General features: G+C 49.5%; 2 protein-coding genes across 2 annotated transcripts; one reads left to right on the forward strand and one right to left on the reverse strand.

Annotated features, from left to right (window-relative positions):
• The first annotated feature begins 1376 nt into the window (after positions 1 to 1376).
• Positions 1377 to 6642, forward strand: LOC142568349 (uncharacterized). The gene is made up of 2 exons (XM_075678352.1): positions 1377 to 1571; positions 4588 to 6642. Exons 1-2 carry the CDS (start codon positions 1377 to 1379, stop codon positions 6640 to 6642), a joined length of 2250 nt encoding a protein of 749 aa, XP_075534467.1.
• A 9040-nt stretch (positions 6643 to 15682) lies between these two features.
• LOC142568280 (uncharacterized) lies at positions 15683 to 20242 on the reverse strand. The gene is made up of 2 exons (XM_075678267.1): positions 20168 to 20242; positions 15683 to 16597 (listed from the first exon to the last, which is right to left on the reverse strand). The coding sequence occupies exons 1-2, from the start codon at positions 20182 to 20184 to the stop codon at positions 15907 to 15909; spliced, it is 708 nt and encodes a 235-aa protein (XP_075534382.1). The 5' UTR covers positions 20185 to 20242; the 3' UTR covers positions 15683 to 15906.
• Positions 20243 to 20583: the final 341 nt, after the last annotated feature.

Below are 20583 nucleotides of genomic sequence, written 5' to 3' on the forward strand. Positions count from 1 at the left end.
CTGCACCTCCGCCCCGGGTCGGCCTGGTAGTGCACGATCTTCGAGATCGGCCCACGTGTGGGAAGTGCTTAACGCCTGCTTCACCTCCGCCGCGGGTCGGGCCAGTATTGCACTATCTCCGGGATCGGCCCACGTATGGGGAGTTTTCTGCTTACAAGGATACGAAAATTTCCTTGCACGGTCGAGGTACAGAGCTTCGCTGTAACGAGAAATCTTTGTTCCTATTTAAGTGGCGCGCCGATTTAGCCGACAAGAAACATCAGCGGCGGCGCGCCGACGTCTCGGCCAGCAGCCATAATGAAACACAGAGCGCTAGGCGTTTCTACCGGGGAGTGGGGGGGGGGCAAGGGGCACTTGCCCTCCCCCCACTTTCAAAAGTGGGGGGGGGAGGCAAAGTTTTGTCATTTGCCCTCTCCCCCCACGTTTGAAAGTGGGTACTTTCGGCAGCACGCTGGAAAGTCGAACAAAACTACAGCTCAAGCTAAATTTTCTTTTTAATAGAGTGGCCACATAAGTAATACTTTACTGCGCATCCCCTGCTTGGACAGCGAGGATTGTCTTTTGTGCCTTCTCGTGACGCCCTGTAGTGGACGACGTCCGGCATTGACCATACACACTCACGTTGCGGAGAACGCCTGACGCTGGGCAGTTACCGCCCTATCACATGTCAGCTTGCGCAACTTGCATTCTGCCCAGTTTTTTGGGGACCGCTATTGTTCGCAAACACAATCGGCTTGGTAGATTTAAGCAGCGGACGAGGGGTAGGTCCGGATAAAGCGTTACAATCAGCCGAGCCCAACGACTGGCGTGCCTTACGGCATGAAATCATTGGTTTATCAAATAGTGCAACTATTCAATCTCTGTCTAGAGATAGATAGCCTACGTAGCGTTGCAGTCTTAGTATATTAACGCTGTTAAGTTGTCTATTTGATGGGGCTATAGAGCAGCACAGTCTATAGGCAGAACACGGACTCGAGCGCGAGCGGCATTCACGAGAAAAAGCGCCGAAGAGGACGACTATACTAGAAAGAGCTGAAGAGGACGACCCACTATATCGTTCCCAATCCTTCTCTACCATTACCTCCGGGAACGAAAAGGGAGGCACCCGGTGACCTAACAGCTTGTCGCTATGAGTGGGTCATAGTAGGTCTCGAGGCGGTCGACGTTGACAATGTCTGCTCCACGACGCCGTATAGAACGCCCGCAGCGACAACACCAGCTGTGCACACCGCTATGGGGTGCTGCACACAATATCGATAGAGGTCCCTGCAGGCCAAATACCGATTTCGGCACACCTGTGTGTTAAGACGCCCCAGTCTGAGCCGACCCCTCACCGCTCGCGCGAGCACCGCGCGTAGAGGAAGAGAAGGCAGACGATGGAGGACAGCACTTCCGGCGAGACGGGCGCCCGCCGCGGTCCTTTGCGGACCCGCAAGTCTCGGTCGTTGCAGAATGTGCCAGCCAGAAGGTCGTCGCTGCGACAGCCGTCCTCGGAAAGTCGCCGCCTCTCGCTCAGCAACCTTAGCGTCCACTGGGAAGACCAGCAGCAGTCGTCCGACCTCGAACGAGCTGTGAGTATATGCCGTATACGCTCACGGCGCTTGCGGAACGATTGCAAGCGCATCGCGAAATCGCAACGCGATACGCCAACGACAGCCGCTCTGCTCAGCGACCGAGGTATCCGGGTTCGCATGCACGTGAGTCCCCGTTCGGTGCCGTCATGTTATGAGCTGATCGTCGCGTGAATGGAATTATCAAGGAATTATCAAGGAATGGCATTATGAATTACCACTTATAGCCTCGATGTGCCGAGTCTTTAGCGCGCAGGTGACGTGCCTACAGAAAAACGAGGAAAAACGTGGGACATCTGTCAGTGTACGGGTCCAATGAAACAATTGCGAGGAGGGCACTAGGTTTAGTTTATTGACCTTATTCCTTGCCTTTTTTTATCCTCGAGAACGAACGCGGTTTTCTCGTAAATGTGCTCATTGTGTGCAATAACTTGGGATTGGGTACTCACTATACCACTAACATATGAGTACGCCTTCACTCAGCGTTGACAAGTCTCTACAGGCTTTTATCGAAGAACTTGCAGCAGCCTAACCCGTTAGCCAGACTTACGTTGGCTTGAAGCGCTTATGCGATAATAACATGTAATCACACAGGCTGCGTCTAAAGGTAATCGACGTTAGGACTATGTATTGTGCTCATCCATAGAAAGATAAGGCGCCGCTGCGCGACCTGTTCTTTAGTAGAAGCATCTTAAGAGGCCGCCGTAGCTATTTAAAGAGCCACGACTTCGTTTTTGGTGTCGCAAATTAGCGGTACACGCTGTGGTTGCTTAGTGGCTATGGCGTTGGGCTGCTTAGCGCGAGGTCGCGGGATCGAATCCCAGCCACGGCGGCCGCATTTAGATTGGGGCATAATGCGAATGCACCCGTGTACTTAGATTTAGGCCAGATTTGGGTGCATGTTAAAGAACCCCTGGGGGTTCGGAGTCCCCCTCCCATTACGGCGTGCCTGATAATCAAATCCTGGTTTTGGCACTTAAAACCCCACAATCTTTTAAGGCTGTAGGTGTTAGTCGCTTTATACAAATGTTTGTTGTCGCTTCAAACTTGGCAAATGTGGTTCTTGCGTTGATACACAGACTGTTTCGCGTAACTTGAAGCAAAGATTTAAACAAAGAGTTGTTGAGCAGCTGATTGAAACCACCAACATACAGGTTTTTATCATGTGGCGCTCCTTATAGTGTTTTTTATTCCGCTTGTACCTTTTCCACACGAGCACGCAAAAACCCTTTTACGTAAGCGGTCTTTTACCAAGTTGAACCACTTCTAAAGGCGTTTATTAGTCACCTACGTTAGGGACCGACCATTATAGAGCAGGGCTCGCACTCTCAGCACGAGCGGCGTCTTCCGAGAACAGCGCTGGAAAGCTTGACCAACTAGAAAGCGCTGGAGAGGGTGGCCCACTATAGTGTTGCTGTTCTTCGTTACACACTTGTTAATGAAGAGGTGTCGTGCAGCAGACATACGGCATTGCTCATCTCTTCTTAGTGCTTCCTTCTGGACACGCAACCGAAAGCGTGGTTCGAAAGAAAGTCTGCCAAAATAAACTGATGTATGTGGAAATATAAAGTGAAAACTTGTTGTATTACACGTTTTAAAAAATAAATTTAACAACGCCAGATTAAGAAACTTTAATGTCACGTCCGTGCGGCGGCGTCTGTAAGCGTCATCACGTGACATCCCCGACCCGCTCGACCTGTTTACGAGAGTACAAAAGAAAACGAGCGTTACTGGGTTTGCTGCACCTTCTGCAAGACATAAAATTATTTTTTTATGATGAGCGTATACGCGATAGAAAAATATGCATTTTTTTTTTTAATGTGTGACAACTGGTTTCGAGGCTACTCCTTTTCGGCCGCAAAAGAGAGCGACGAACTTCGCTTCCAGGAAACGCCGTTTCCGAAAAAGAGATCACTCTCTGTTGTGTGTCTGCGCGGGAAACTCTTTCAGAAAAAGCCTGTTTGCTCAAAGGACTTTCGAGTGCCCGTGTGACAAGGGTAATAATTTGTTAACTAAGATCAATTATGCAACATTTCTAATATTCATTTTAGGGCCAAATGTGTTTTGTTACGTTGAAGAGGGGATTCAGAGACGACCGATTTTTGTGGCAAGTACAGTCGCGAGCAAACGTTTGGGGACCAAATGTGCTGCAATTTTTTTAGCATACTGGGCATTCCGGTTGAAATCAACGGCGCACGCCCACGTGTGCGTGTTTGACACATACAATGTATAAACCAATTCCAGGCGGCGCAGCTGCGCTTGAATACATGTTAATTCTTTGCTGATGCTGCGCGGTCTCCAAACTTTTGCTCACGACTGTACATGCTGCGTGGTGATTTTTTTTTTTTCGGCGTTTAAAGAAAGCCCGCGAAATATGACATGAAACCACGTGACTGCGCTCACGCGCTACCGCATTGCAGCGCTCTTAAACGTGCTTCGAGTGGAAGAACCGTTAGCGTGGACCGTGGCCAAGTGAGCGGCCACTGCTCCGGGCATCGGCTTCACAGTGCGTCAGCATGTTTGGCGGTGGCACACAGAAAGGAAGCGCCGTCGTCCCCGTTAAGCGATGCGCTCGAAGCTCGGTTGAGAGCGCTGCAATGCGATAGCGCATGAGCGCAGTCACGTGATTTTATTTAATATTTCCGAGGGCATTCTTTAAACGCCGAAAATAATCAACACGCACCATGTAAGTTCCCACAAAAAATTGTATCGGTCGCTTCCGAACGCTCTCTACAACGTAACGAAACACGTACTTGGTCCTAAAGTGAATAATGGAAAGAAATGGAATAATTGATGTCAGTTAATTGACCAATTAAGCGGGATATAGAATATGTCTTCAGAAGCGCCACATGACGGCAAACCACATATCATTTGTTTTCACCCAGCTGCGGTTAGCCACTTTATTTAAAATCCCAGGTTGAAGTTACGTGAAACACCCAGCATATTGCCTAAAATAGTCTTCAGCTGCTGGTATGCAGCTGGTTCGTAAGAGCCACCCTTGTCTCTTCGCACACAGGACGAAAAGTCCACGGGAGACGCACCTGAGCAGCGAGATTTGGAGGCGTCTTCCACCGAACGAACCGTGGGTAGTCTGATGCGCACGCCTGCAAAGATGTCGCTGATTACCGCTGTGCTGCTTGTGTCAGCGGTAGTCGCAGGCAGCCTCTTCAGTGGCACCCACTCGCACCACTACGGACTGCTGGGGCGACGGTGGCGGACGCCGTCGCCCAGGCTCTGCCGAAGCGAGCCCTGTCGCCGACTGGCCACGCTGCTCTCCGATGCGGTGAACAGGAGTGCCCGACCGTGCGTCAACTTCCACGACTACGTCTGCGGGGGTTGGCTGCAGAGCCGATCGGTGAGCGTTGCGAGGGCTCTTCGAGGTTCGCTCATCGATAAGGTTGCTCGGGAAGCCAGGAACGAGCAGGTTCCCGACCTTCACCAGACGGCGTCGGAAAAAGCGGCTCGCTACTTTACCGCTTGCGACGACGTCGTCTCTGCCTCCGAAGACCACCTGGACGATGTAAGGGTGCTCCTCCGCAAGGGCGGGATTACGTGGCCTGACATGGACGCGAGAGCAGATCTCATCGACGCGATATTCTATATGTCCCGCGTGGTGAGAGTGCCCATCGTGTTCGAACTGTCGTTCGACAGAAGCGCTTCTCAGAACAAGGTTTTTGTTTTCAACACGATGCGCATGTTGGACATGATGACAAGCCGCAAGGAACAGACGAAAAAGTCCACGGCGAAGAACTTCTTCCGAACTCTGTACGAGGCCTTTTCGAGCGAACCAGTTTCCGACTTGGAAAGACGCTTCGCGTCTCTGGCTGAGCAGCAAAGGGAGCTATTTGCTTCGCTTAATGCGTCCCTCAGCGGCATGACCCAGAAAGCCACAACTACGTCAGAAGTCCATCGCTGGACTAGAACCGTGTCCAAGAAGCGCTGGCAAGCGGCGTTCTACAAATACTTTAATATAGAGAAAAATAGCTCGTTGCCTGTCGTTTTTGACAGCAAAAGTTACTTCATGGCATTCTTTGACCATTACAGGAAAACAGGCCCTGTTCAGACCATGGATCTCTACGGCTATCTGTGCGCTGAAGCTCTGTTTTCTTTCACCAGCCATAAAATAATCGCGAGCTACTATGGTTCACGTCGCGTGTCAAGCCAGCACCGTGAGCACTGCTTCTACCAGACGGACTACTTCATGCACTACGCATTTCAGCACAGCCTGTTCAAGAACATTAGCACAGAGTCGGTGAGAGATGACGTGACGCGCCTCGTCGCGCGTCTCGTGCGTGCCGTCGACAACACCCTGAACACCGGCTGGTCCTTCTTCGGCGATTGCCCAGCCTACGCCAACAACAAGGAGAGGCTGTTGGACGTGTTTCGGAAGTACGAGCCTCACTACGTGAAGGAAGCCTACTCCTCGTATCCAGACATGAGCGACAACCCTCTGGGAAACTGGATAGGGGCAGCCGAAGTAGCATCCGCAATGTACGCCGAGGAGATTCCAGTCGGAGAACTGATGTTCGGCCGCGAAGCCCGAGTCGCCGAGTCTCCGGTTGACCTAGCATACCTCGACGTCCTCTGGTACACGCTGGGAGCGCCCCACGCTGTCAAGCTGGCCGGACTTGGATCGCAGGTAACAAGAATGGTGTTCCACGACATACTCTCCTCCAAGAAGCCTTGCCAGAGACTCCTGAAAAGCACGGATAAGCTGTGGAAATGCATCACGGCCAGGGAGCCCGACTCCCAACACTTGAGGGCCATTAAGGAGGACGTGTTGGTGTCACTGCTGTCGCAGCGTGTACTATGGCCAGTGTTCAAGGACTCACTGGCCGGTGGTTCGAGAGCACTAGTGGAGCTCGGCTCCCTGTCAGAGCCAGAGCTCTTTTTTGTCTTGACTTGCTTGCCTCTGTGCGGAGAAGAAAATGCGGAGCCAATGTGCAACCTGCCGCTGAAGCACAGCCTCGAGTTCTCGCGGGTGTTCTCCTGCCGGCGCGGCGCTCATATGCGTCCTAAATTCCAGTGCAGCACGAGAGCATTGCGGCCACGTCCGGTCGCCCGGCAATAAATGTCCCAACTGGTGTGTTAAGAAAAATTACTCCTCAATTTGTGTATCTTTTGTGTGCTGGTTCGATGCACTCTGTCTTAATTCGGCATTTCTCCTTTTTATATTGGAGAGCGGCCAATGTTTCAAGTTTGCAGGAGAGCGGCCAAGTTTGCAGCGAAATATTGGTTGGCCGTGAATGGCCTTGACTAGACTTTGTTTTTATTTTAGCGAAGATATGTTTCTTTACTCGGGAATTTAGGTCGCCCACTCACGTTTGCGGAACGAGGTATGGAAAATAAATTCCGCCGTCTCAGCGCAAGGTCTAAAATAACAACAAAAAAAGTATAGCATCTGTCGTATGGAGACTCTGAGCATGCCTCGGCCCCTGGCTGCCTGCTTAAGCGGCTATGTTCGTGTGCTGGCTACATTACACAAACTTGTCGGCGGCTGTACGTTTCGACCGAAAGGGCTGAACACCATTTGCATATGACACCTAACGAATGTTGCAGGATACACGACCTTGTAGCCAGCTCGTCTCTTAACATGTCGACTATCTCTTTCTTTAGTTTCTTGCGGCGCTTTAATAAAGAGAGCACACAAGTTACCTGATCACTCTTCAAAAGAAGCATTCATAAAAACATCTACTCGAAACCTGCAAGTACAAAGTAGATTTCTACTGGAATTATAAGAACACGTGGAAGGTGTCCGTCTGTATCAGTAAGGAAGAACATTACTTTTGTTTCAGCAATATTTTTTTATGCTTAATTTACCACCCAATTATTGATGTATCCTTTAATTTCCTATATTGAGCTGCACTTTACTATCTTTTGTTGAAGGGGCAATGATATCATAATTTTGCAATTCAAATCCTTATATTTACGTGTTCTTTCTATATCAAACGACAACGATATGAAATATGAGTGAATTTCATGTCCCGATTATCTCAAAATAATGTTTATTTCGTTCACCCGGCGAATGCCTCGGTGGAATGGCCAGTCGCGCATTTGTAGGTGATGACGTCATAGGCCTTACTCTATGACGTCATTACTATGATATTCCTACGCGCAGAAAAGATGCTTGACAACGTATTTACAAGATATACACAGCGGGCAGAAGGCAGGCATACAATATGGAGCCCGTGCGCGCGGCTATCGGCGATCGTCGTTTTCGTCATATCTCTCATCATCGTTCGCCACTGCAGCGCCTCGTAGCATGACCCCCGGCAGCGAAGGCGCTGTCCCCGCGCTTGGCAGGTTTGAGTGATATCGCCTCAGTCGAGCGACGTGACCGATATCAGGGGAGGATTGCGGTATGGAGGTATGGAGAGGTTGTAACTCGCAGGTCACGTGTGTCACTTGACGCAAGACACGATATAGGCCTGCGTAGGGCGAAATCAGCTTCTCACGCAGACCAACTGGGCGTGCTGGTTTCCAAAGAAGCACGATGCCACCACGGTTAAAGTGAGCATCGCGGTGACGAGCGTCGTATATGCGTCCTTGCTTTTCTTGGGAAGTGGTCAGACGCGGGCGTGCAACCTCACGTGCCTCGGTAGCTCTAGATATGGCGTCTCGGGCATATTCTGACGCTGTATCGAGAACGGTTGGGAAGATCCTGTCAAACGGTATTATAGGGTCTCGTCCGTACAAGCGAAAAAAAATGGAGAGAAACCAGCAGAATCATGACTGGACGTATTGTAGGCGAATGAGACGAACGACAGAGCGGCATCCCATTCGCGGTGGTCAGTAGCGTTTCTGTGATAGTTCTATCGAGCCGCTCTGTGGGGCCGTTGGTCTGAGAATGATACGCCGTTGTAAACTTGTGCTTGGTAGCGCAGGTGTGCAAGGTGTTTTGGACAAACTGTGAGAAAAAGTATCGGCCCCTGTCGGTAAGGAGTTGTCGGAGAGCACCGTGGTGAAGTATCACTGCGTCGAGAAGGAAGTCAGTAAAGTCGGTTGCACAACTGTTAGGGAGAGCCTGCGTGATCGCGTACCGCATGGTGTAGTCCGTAGCAACTGCTATCCACTTGTTCCCACTAAGCGATAGAGGAAAATGGCCAAGGAGATCAAGACCAAACCGAAATAATGGTGCAGATGGTATTCCAATGGGCTGAAGACGGCCATCTGGTAGGGCTGCTGGCTTTTTGCAGTGCTGACAGGATTTAAAGGAGGCGACGTGACAGAAACGGAACGGTAAATACCGGAGCAAAAGAACGACGCCGAGCGCGGTCATAATATCTATATGTATATATAAGAAAGAAATAACTTGCTCGTTTTTACATTGCAGTAAGCACCGTTTCGAGAGCTTCAAGCATTTGAACAGCTGTTTTAGCCGCGGGTAGTAAAACAAAACGAGCAGCATTCTCAAGGTGCTAGTCAACTATTTGAGCATCATGTTGACTTGCTCTTCCGATTACGAACATATTGGTCTGTGCTGTAACAGCTGCCCTTCAGCGCTAATATTCAGAGAGGGCTGAGAAGGCTATACCGCAGAATGTTTGTCCTTAAGACCACTTAGGTTTAGGGGGCTTCCATGGCATCAAAGAAACTCGCACAGTATAATGTTTGTTCTTTCTCATCTGGTAGCCTAGCACCCACCGTATTACTTCATATTCACCTCGTCTTTCCCTTTCAATCTCTAATCATTTATCCCTACTTGGGGAGTAGCAGGCAACATACATGCTCTTCTGGCTGTCTCTTAAAGGGCCCCTCACCAGGTCTGGCCATCTTGAGCTGACAAGCGCAGAGCATACAATGTGCGCTAACGATCGTGTTTGCAAAGAATTACATCGCTACACGCCGCGGAAAGGTCTGAACTTTCAATGCGAACGCTGTTTTTCCTTTCCCTCGCGGTGACCGCGCTCCAAGCCGGACGGTGACGTACTCGTGTCCCTGCGCCTACGTACTGGTGTCTGCAGTGCGACGTCGCTCGTACTGACACGCGACTTCGAGAATTATTCAAGACAACATTTGTTATATGTGTGATCTATTGCTTGAATTGACGAATTGAAGTTTAGAGAAGTAATAAAACACACAAACGGAATGTCTGCGTGTTTTCTTGTTTTACTTCGCACCGAAGCAAGAGAGATTTACTTCCGCTTCTTCTGCTGGGCGCTGGTACCGAAACTATGCCATTTTCTACGGTGTTCCAGCGCGTGATCATGCTCTGCGATCCGCTTGTTCTGCCTCGGTATTCGTGTAGCACTGAATTATACCGCTAGTCATGTGTCCGTGCGCACAGCGAGCAAAATCCTGCGCTGCGCGAAACGAGACAATCACAACTCGCGCGCAACGCCATCAGCAAAAGCGCGCAGCGCCGCAAAAGAAAATAATATTTAAAAAATAAAAAAAAGAACGATGGGAGAAAGCAGGGAAGGAATTTCGCTTGCGGAGGCTCGACGGGGCGAGTGGAGAGAGTGTCTCGCTTGGCAGTGGAGCCCGCCTGCCGAAATCATGGGTTCGCGGCCTTGAAATATTTCTATCTCGGCTATTATGAGCCGATTTGAAAAACTTTTGCGGCAGAACGCTCCCTAGAGGACACGTAACAGCTTCCAGCGTATAACCGAAATTTGCTATGGGGCCTGTTGAGGGGCCCTTTAACATTTGCTTTGTTTGCCCTTTTTAATGCATTCAGCATTTTCTGGAAACTTCACGAACTTTTCAGTATGTCCGTCTGTATCTAACTTCTTTCAAACCTCCTTGGATCACTGGGTAGTACAACGTTTGATGGGTCGATCATCGGGTTGCTGTGCTGGGGGAATCGGGTGCGAAACCAACGGTTGGGCCAACTTGGCTCACTGGCTGTGTGCCGCTCCTCAGTTGACAGAAAAACAAAACAAAAGTCGTGTAAAATTTATGCGCTGCTGGACGGAGTCAAACCCTGGTCATACATACCGCGGAATCTCGTTGATAGGATTTTCATGGGAACTGAAAATAAAGCTTACCTTCCGAAACTCGTATTATCCAACGCAAGCTCCAGAAACGTGTGAGAACAGGCGTACTCGGTGACGAACTCAGTAACAAAGGTCCGTGCGGAGTCGAGTGACACTGCTCTGCATAACGCGTTATGCGGAGCAGCCTCACTGGACGCCACACAGACCGCAGCCAACGCGCTTTTATTCGGCAACCTTGAAACAGCGCGTCAGCGTGCGCAAAAGCGTTGCGAAAAGGTTGCAATTTGATAGTAAACCTTCACAGACATTAGCGAGCAACCTTACTTCGAAATGAATATCCAGTGCTGATTAAGCGGTAAATGTGAGAGTAATGATGCAGTAGTGTTAGGTCACACACCTTAGAGATTCCGGATGCATGATTGAAACCGCGTCAACCACATTTGCAAATTGTTGTTCAGGAGCTCACTCGACACACTTCCTACTTCGAGGAGCAAAGTGCCAGTGACAGTGGTCTGGAGCAGACCACCGTATATATATATATATATATATATATATATATATATATATATATATATATATATATATATATATATATATATATCCACTATGAGTGTGACCGGCTTCCCGTAGTTTGCGCAAATCGCACATACACATTTTTTTCCATTTCGACACTCCAAATATAACGCATCAGAAAAGAAAACTTTATCAGTCAAGGGGCGCAGATATGTGTACACGACTTATTTTTGTCATTTTTGTGCAGCCGTGACAAGGAGTAGACCACGAACGCAAGGCTTAGGGAAAGTGAACATTCTGTTTACCTCAAGTGTCTCCATTTTACTTTTGAGTGAAATCTACCGATACATCTGGACGAGCGTTTGGGTCAATGCACTACCGTGTTTGACTTGACTTTTTACGTGGGGCGTTTCGGTGGCGGTTGCGACAGACATTTTTTTTTTTTTGTCTAGTAATCGTTTCAATCAATAATTAATTTGTGCTTGCAATTCGAGCCGATAATTAAATTATTTTATGAAGAAACGTAGCACGACTGACTGTACACTAGAGAGATGTGTAATTACCCAGTAGATAGTATGATACTTTAAAAGGCGCAAGGATACAATCTACCACGTTGACTTGCTTTCAATAGGGTCTACATTGGCGTAAAACTGCGCAACTTCCATACATTCATCAACAGCCGACCATAATTCGTGACATAAAGGGTTATTATAACGTTCGTTATTCTTCCTCTTACCGATCCTGCATGCGTTTCACTTGATACCGTTGGTTTCATTTAGTTATTCCACGTCGGCTGGCCCAAATGGTGAGCACTTTCAAGTGGCACAAACACTTGGACAAGCGTTTTGTGTTTGTGTGGCGTACGCTCGGAGAAAGGCAGAAGCTGGATTGCATACGTCGATAGCAGACCACTGTGTGATGGCTTTATTTTGAGCTGTTTTTCTGTTGTCACACACATGCGACAACATGCAAAGCAAACTCGTCCTCTCGGCACTCTCTCTCTCTCTCTCTCTCTCTCTCTCTCTCTCTCTTTGGAGACGGTACTTCTTTAGGCTATTCGCCACTCCCACGCAACTGCAGAGTATATTCTCGTACACTCTACGGGATGCAGCGTTGCCTCTCAGCATACACTGGTGATCGTAACGTGAACTTACCTTTTCCCAGTTTCGCGCCAGCAGTAATCAGCGCGACATGTGGGGATTCACTTACTGCATACCGTGGCACGCTAGTAGCGCTGCGACGGAGGTGCGTCGGTGAAAGCGTGTGGCCTTGGCGTTTGGATTAAGGCGCAGCAAAAAGTGAGTTCGCAGTTCACCTCGCCTATCTTGTGTCGGTCATCAGTATTTGATACATTTGCACATACCCATTGCATCGTTACCTATCGCCTTTCTCCTCGTTACCTTTCGTCTCCCCTTTGGTCTCGGCGAGGTTAATTCTACATTAAGCTAAAGACATCTAGTAAAAGACCGGCCGGAAACTGCCTGCCTGGAAGGTGGACAGCGGTCGCCTACCTCAAAGGTGACTCGGCAGGAAGGGCACAGCAAAAGAAGACAGAAGAATCCCAATGTACAGAATGAGAACGGACGACATTATATCCGCTAAAAGTGCTGGTTGAGCAATGATTGAGCCATTGCTTGACGAAAGCCTTCCGCAATCAGCAGGAAAAAACAGCGCTGCAATCAGAACAGCCTCGACAAACGGCGAAAAATGCTTGTAATTAAGTCTCTAAACACTAGTAAAATTGTGCTAAGCACTGGTGCACCTTGCTAGAGTCATACGACTCCTACATTGAAAGACTCAGACACACAGGCCAAATTAGTACCATTGTCGACAGACGAGTATTGATGTATCTGGAAAGCTTGGAACAGCTGTGCGCCCCTATAGGTCCGGCCGATTTCATGTGTATTCACGAACGCAAGTCGAAAGGCCTGCATGTAGTGGTACAGCCTAGCCTAAAAGGCAATAGTAACGAAAAAGCGTTGTAAATATAGTCGGTATTGCAAGAATCACGTGAGAATATAGTTGCACAGTTACTAGAGGAAACTGGAGGGGCTAGAGGAGCTGCAAGGAAGGCGGTTCAGCCAGCGTGGGAATAATGACTATGGTCGGATACAACTTTAGAAAAAAGGGGGGCGTTTACTCCTCCGAGGCGGAGGCACACGAGCATCCACCAATGGGCGCGAACTGTGGACTAACGTCATGAGCCGGACGGCCGGTGACTCCGCCGACGCAGAAGATGGCCGCCCGCGCTTCGAACTGGGCGAGGCCGCGTCAGCTGTGGGCTTCAGCCCCTCGTCAGAGTGAATTCCATAACTGTTTGTGATGGTCTGTCATGCCGGAAATGTTACTGCGAGCTCACGATGCGGCATTTGTGCCGCGTGCGTTTATTCTGAGCAGTGATCCGGCAAAGGAACATTGCAGCGAGCATCGCTGGCGCTGCGCTACGCTTTGCCTGAAAACAGGATCCCGCGGCGACCGCTACGAACACACGCCCTGCGTGTTGGTTGCATGTTGTCTTATTTCGCTCCCGAATGAAGTTACGACGAGAAAAGTTTTCCAAAGACCGGTGCCTACAGTTAGCGACGGGTGTGTTCGTGTACTGTGTCACTGCGTTTTTCGTCGGACGGGGTGAAGTGATGAAGCAAAACCATTCTCAGGAGAAATCAGAAAAGTGTGCGCGCATGGAACAAACCTACGAGTGTCTCAACAGAAAATATTTGCAGAAGAAGCCTTCAACGCAAAGATTGGTCGCCGTCAACTTAGCGTGAACGATCATTGTCAGCAGTGAGATAGCCGAGCTTCTAGCGACGGTGTTCGAGCGTTGTGTAGCACCGTCGATTGATTGCTGTCCACCAGTGCTCACTGCACGCGCAAGCTGTAGAATGCGTGTTGTGAAATTCTGAAAACACAAAACCAAAAAATATAAATTTTATGCTATTTAACACCAAGAGTACTTATTTAAAACGATGAATGAAGCATTTTTGTACCTTCCTGCCTCGACCGTATTCTCGCCCCAGGTTTGTAATGGTTCCGATAAATGCCTTGTTTTATATAAGTACTTTTTCAATAGCAACTGATTCATTTTAAGATTACCCGCCGTGGTTGCTCAGTGGCTATGGTGTTGGGCTGCTGAGCACGAGGTCGCGGGATCGAATCCCGGCCACGGCGGCCGCATTTCGATGGGGGCGAAATGCGAAAACACCCGTGTGCTTAGATTTAGGTGCAGGTTAAAGAACCCCAGGTGGTCAAAATTTCCGGAGTCCTCCACTACGGCGTGCCTCATAATCAGAAAGTGGTTTTGGCACGTAAAACACCAAATATTATTATTCATTTTAAGATTGGAAAACGAGTAGTAGACACGCCGGTACATGTGAACAAGCGCAAAAGCCTTGCAGAGCTACTCTTTCCACTTCTATCACTTGCAATGAAGCTAAAGAGCAGACGACGGGGAGCGTTGTAGAAGGCACGGGGTTATTTTTCTCTGGCGATCCGGCATGGGCTGTTGCACATGAGAGCTCTACTGAACCAGTCATCAAAATACAAAAGTCTTTATTTATACCGAGAATTACGCGTTTCAGTAGCACGATTTCTCCAGCGGGACTATTTTAGTCGCGGAGGCAATCGGCTGTCACGCTTCGCTCATTTGGGCGGGGCCTCCCCTTTTTTCTAAAGTTGTATTTGACTTATAGTTCACGGATTTGCCTAAACTTCATCCTCCTGGCTTTAAACGGCTTTGTGACATTGTGAACTAATCACTCACAAGAAAGTGCTCCGTTATATGTAATTAAGTAAGTATTATTAAAATTGTCCGTCGGCACGATTCGAACACACGACCTGTCGCACTGAAGCCCGATATGGAAGCCATTACGCCTCCGACGCATGGAAAATCGGAACCGCTGCAATTTGCAGGATTATGCGTGTTCGCAACGTCTTAACGCTTTCTGAACTCAAACAAAAAGTATCCATTGCTTTGAAATTTTGGCCAGTGAAGGCAAATAAATGACAATAAACGAAGCCACAAGAACGTCTAAAGCCACAAGGCCGAAGATCAGAAAAATCCATGCACTAACCATCATCCCCATGGTGGCTGAACGATCGCAGCGCCCGAGTTGCCTTTAATAATTATTGTAGGAAACCGCTGCCTGAACACGTTGATTCTGTTTAACGCTTCTGGCGATGCAACTGTTCAGCCATAAATACGCAACCAACGCGCGCCTTGGCAGCAAATACCTTGTTCGACGGGACAGACGACGACTATAATCGCTAGGAAGGTATGATCAAGCTGCGGTACGTCGACACGTCAACATACGTACTGAACGTGTTTGTTGGTGGTCTAAACGTTTAGTTATAAGTACTAGTAACAACGTGAATGCGCCAAATTTGTATACGCTGCACATTTCGAAATTATAGGTGATAGGTGCTGCTCTAAGGAATGCTCTCAATGGCGTTTTTTTCCATATCGGTAGCGTCATGTGTTAATTGATGTTCAGAGCGCGTTACTTAGACATGCGATCAGAAATATTGACTGTGTCATGGCCAACAGAGCGAGGATTAAATATTTGCATCGGTAGTATTGCTACGTGTTGGAGTTCTCGTGTGTGGTGTCGTTAATAGAAGTGTCTACTGAAAAGAATAATGAGACAGCAATAGACACCAACGCCTGGAACTCGTGTTGAACATTGAGCAGCGCTTGACGCGTCTCGGACACCGCTAATCCACTCAGAGCGGCGAGCAGAAGTGGCGCCGGAAAGGTTCACGATTTCTCCGACCCTTCTTCCGCCATTCAATTGGCTTTGCCAATTTTCACGGCACCGATGTCCGTGCCGCCGCCGCACAGACGCTGCTGTTTCCATCACTGAGTTCCGGCACTCGGGATGTGTCTTTCACGGCCCTTGATGCGCGCAAGGAGCCGGTGCACTGCTCCCGGGATTCTGGCGGAACACAACTTGCCGATAATGAGTAGCGCTGAACGCATGGTGAGGCCCCGCAGCTAGGATGTCATCGATGTCTTCTTCCGCAGGGCGGTCCAGGTCTATGTAGGCCTTTCTTCGACGGGCGAATCCTTGGCGCCCATTTCTGCGTCCTCCGTTTGCTGTCCTGCTACCGCCCCTAAACACTGCTCGCCTCGTTCCCGACGGGGCCCCCACCGATGGCGCTCTTGGCTCTTCGTCGGCGTCGTGATCTGCGCGCTCTCGGTGGTCGCTCAGCTGTGTGCGTAGATCGCCGCCGGAGCGCGATCGCCGGCGCTTGGACTTCCGTCGTCGGTGGCACCTGATGAGATTTAACTTATCCCGCAGGTCCGGATGCCCGGGACGATCTGCGTCAGCTCTCCTCGCCCGGTGCTCTGGCGAGGGCGAAGCGGTGCCGCTGCTGCCATCCCCCTGAAGCTGAGCCGTGAGGTCGGTCTGCGATGGTGCGTCAAGCGGGCGCGCCGCACCCGCTGCGCTTAGCGAAGGCGACTGCGCACGCTGGGCTGCGGGTTTCGCTGAACACGCGGGGGACTTAACTTCACCGAGAAAGTCATCGTCATCACTTCCGATCTCAAGATCGAGGACGTCTCCTGGCTTGGACGAGCTTCATGCGAACGAAAAAAGGAAGATACCAACTATTAGAATACGCTGATAACGTGTTTCTTTCGCTAACTAGAGGAGTCAGAGTTGTTATGGTGCGCAGTAGCGACGCCAATGACATTGTCATAACACGCCTACGTGCATGAAGTATGCCTGAATTATATGACGTTACTGTTAACAGTGTAGTTATACTAATAGCCAGGGCACAGACAATACTTGGAAAACACCAGAGTGGGTCGCAAGAAGCGATCTGACAACGTGCTTGTTCGCATGCCAAAGACATTTCTTAAGAGGTACTTCGGTATCTCTTCATTGCTACCGTAATTCAAGCGTACTAAATGAACGGAAGTATATAAAAAAAAATAACTACGCGAAAAATTTCGCCGCCTATTGAGCCCACGTAAAGAAATGACTGAAATTTCCCCTATTTTAAATTCTATCCTGGCTTTAGAACTCACGTGTTGGCGCCGCCTTATAATAGCACTCTGTAGCTATTGTTCAGGTTAAATTTCATAAGTAGGCAAGCAGCTCTCGGTAGAAGGCACTGGAGTAGAGGTATCTTCGCAGTGAAACTTGATATTGAAATCGCTGAGAGCCGTTAATAACTATATGTCTCCTTCGGTCGAGCAGCGGCATTGTCACATGTTCGCGGTTCCTGAGGGCAAATTCTGATTTGAGGCCCGTTTGTGGATACTGGAGAGCCATGAACTAAAATATACTTGATATTTTGTGCTATACACGTAAGAGGCTGAAAATATATCGGTGCTTACATATTCGGGCAGCCTCACCCAAGAGCCCAGGTCTACCCTGGGTCAAGGCGAATATCTTCAGTGAGCACGGGGCGAATAATACGACAATACCCGTCGCGCCTTATATCGGCGCATGGGTGCATGCAAGCACCCTGCTCCGATATCGACTTTAGAAAAGATAGTTATATAATCTAAGATAACCCTTATGACTATCTTTACATGCAATAAACCAAGATCAGGGGTCGTGTGTCATTCGGGTATCCATACCCCTAGTTTAGGTTGAAAGCAATGTGCCTTCGTATTGGCCTCGGTTTGAGAACACTAATCACAGCGCACAAGCACCCATTCGCCTGCGTTTTGTTCAGTTCAAAAGATTTAAAGCATGGCACACACGCACATGCACGCACACGCACATGCACGCACGCACACGCACACGCACATACACGCGCGCACACACACACACTCATACATACAAACACACACGCATACGCATACAACAAATGTACACGCACACACGCTCAGACACACGCACGCACATGCACACACGCATACACAAGCACACAAACACACACGCATACACGCACGTACGCGCGCTCACAGGCACGCACATTCACACACACGCGTACACACAGGCAGATACGCGCGCGCACACATGCACACACACGCGTACACATGCACGCACATGCGCACATACGCATACACACACGTCCGCACATACATACACACGCGTGCACAACGCACGCACATGCACACACACGCACACGCAGATACCACGCGCACACGCACGCACATGCACATACATACACACACGCACACACCCATACATACACACGCGCACGCACACACAGATGCATATACGCACGCGCAAACACGCACGCGCACACACACACGCACACACACACACACGCACAGACACACACGCGCGCGCACACACACACGCTGTGGGGATGCGCGACTCTCGCGCGTCCCCTGATGTTTTTCCCGCATAGCGCGCCTCCTGTAGTGCGGCTTCGCCGCGTGGCCTGCGTGATACCCGCGGCGGTCGATGTGGTTGGGGCGCAGTGCGAGAGATGGCGCGAGTGTTGCGCTGCTAACGCCGCCGACAGGCGAGGTTACTTGGGCGCCGAAAGGAAGGCGCTTGCGCTCTTGGGGGTTCGAGACAGCAAGCAGCACGGACGTGCCGTGCCGCGCGTGCAGCGACCCATGCTTCTGCGAGACCGTCTCGCGTGGCTGCCTTAGACACCGTTCGCGTGATAGTACGCGCGAACGACCAGGCGTTGGGATCCAGCATGGGGCGAACATATTCGCTCGTTTTCCGGTGGCGGTGAGTCGGACTTCTAGATTTGTCGCGCGCCCATGGGCATGTTTTGTGGATAGCAACTCGGCTAGCAGGCATTGATCTATGAAAGGTGCAATAAATGCCCTTGTGACTGTTTGCACTACTGTGTTGTCGTTCCTTTATCCCAAGAGCACGGTGTGAGAGACCCCACAACGCATACACACACGCGCACACACACACACGCACACGCATGCACACAGATACACACATGCGCACGCACAAAGGGACGCGAACACGCAGGCACATGCACACACGCATACACGAACACACATGCACATACACCCACACACACGCACACACGCGCATGAGTATGAAATATGGCTGCACGCATAAAGTCAACATCTTACTGTACACTGTGCCCAAAATTGTTAGACAGTATCACATGAGCTTCATTTTTGCACTTCAGGCAAGTGTCACGTGCCTCACTTGACGTCACTACCCAAAATAACGCTGAACATACAGCAGCAAGCCACCATCAGAGCAAGCGGGAGTGCGTGCAAGTCGTGCTCGTGAGGCTGTAAGACTGTCAATGGCAAGCGATATTGTTAAATCCTTAATGAGCCCGTGGGGGTACCAGTGATGAAAAGAGTTGAGGGCATGCACTATTTACTCTAGCGTGATTCTCGACCCCATGATTATTGTATTGTTGCGAGGGAAATCTTGTATAGTGAATTGTGATAAGATGGGTGGGAAGCAAGGGGCCGACAAAATTGCAAGCTTTTTCCCTGGTCTAACAACCTGCGAATATTGATGGTGAGGATCTTTGAAGGGAAATGTGCACACTTGAAAATTGCGAGGCATCGAAATGTCGAAAACAACCGCTGAGATAGACTTGTATTCACGACAATGCAGTGTCCACGTACCAGAAGTATATGCCGAAATTTTGAAAGCGTCGCGAATTATGCTGTTTTTCAAGCGGTGAGCAGTTCGAGAGAAATATTTTGATATTGTACTTTAAATCTTTAGTCTGAATTATTACCTCTCCAGCGGTATCATATCCGTAATACAACGTTGTCATGTGATTATACAACCCGCCGTGGTTGCTCAGTGGCTATGGTGTTGGGCTGCTGAGCACGAGGTCGCGGGATCGAATCCCGGCCACGGCGGCCGCATTCCGATGGGGGCGAAATGCGAAAACACCCGTGTGCTTAGATTTAGGTGCACGTTAAAGAACCCCAGGTGGTCAAAATTTCCGGAGTCCTCCACTACGGCGTGCCTCATAATCAGAAAGTGGTTTTGGCACGTAAAACCCCAAATATTATATTATGTGATTATACATATGTCTATTGAAAAACATGAGCGTATGTTTGACTCGCCCTATAACATGTATCTATAACATGAATGCGGGAGTTCTAGGAGAAACATGACGTTAAATGGTGATAGCGGTACACCTGAGAACTCGAAAAGCAAGCAGAAAATTGAAAACGGTAACCGCGTGCGAATTAGCCGCTGGTCCAGTCATAGGAAATGGTCATGCACGACTTACCTCGCACGATGGCTCATTGGAATCGAACTGAGGCTTGGCCCTAACCGTGCAAAGTGGTTCGCTTCTTCGCTCTTTGACGTGGCATCAGTTTCTTCTTCCTCTGCTCTCTACTTCCAAAATTATTGGTGGTAGCGTGCTGTCGGCGTTTATTATTATACTTACCATGGGATTCAATATAAAAAAAAAAACGTAAAGAGCCAGGGAGAGGCCAGCAACTTACATTAGAATTACGTTACGCACGCGTGCCTCAAAGCAGGACTGAATCGGCACACGAAAGAAAGACAGAGGCAACACAAAGACGACGAAGGGGAAAAAATGGAAGGCGGCAAATTGAAATCCGACATGTTGGCTCGCTGCGAACGTCACTTGGCCAGGTTTTGGGGTTGGGGGGGGGGGGAGGGGATTAGGATTTTCTA

Source organism: Dermacentor variabilis, unplaced genomic scaffold (assembly GCF_050947875.1).
Source record: "Dermacentor variabilis isolate Ectoservices unplaced genomic scaffold, ASM5094787v1 scaffold_18, whole genome shotgun sequence".
NCBI lineage: Eukaryota > Metazoa > Arthropoda > Arachnida > Ixodida > Ixodidae > Dermacentor > Dermacentor variabilis.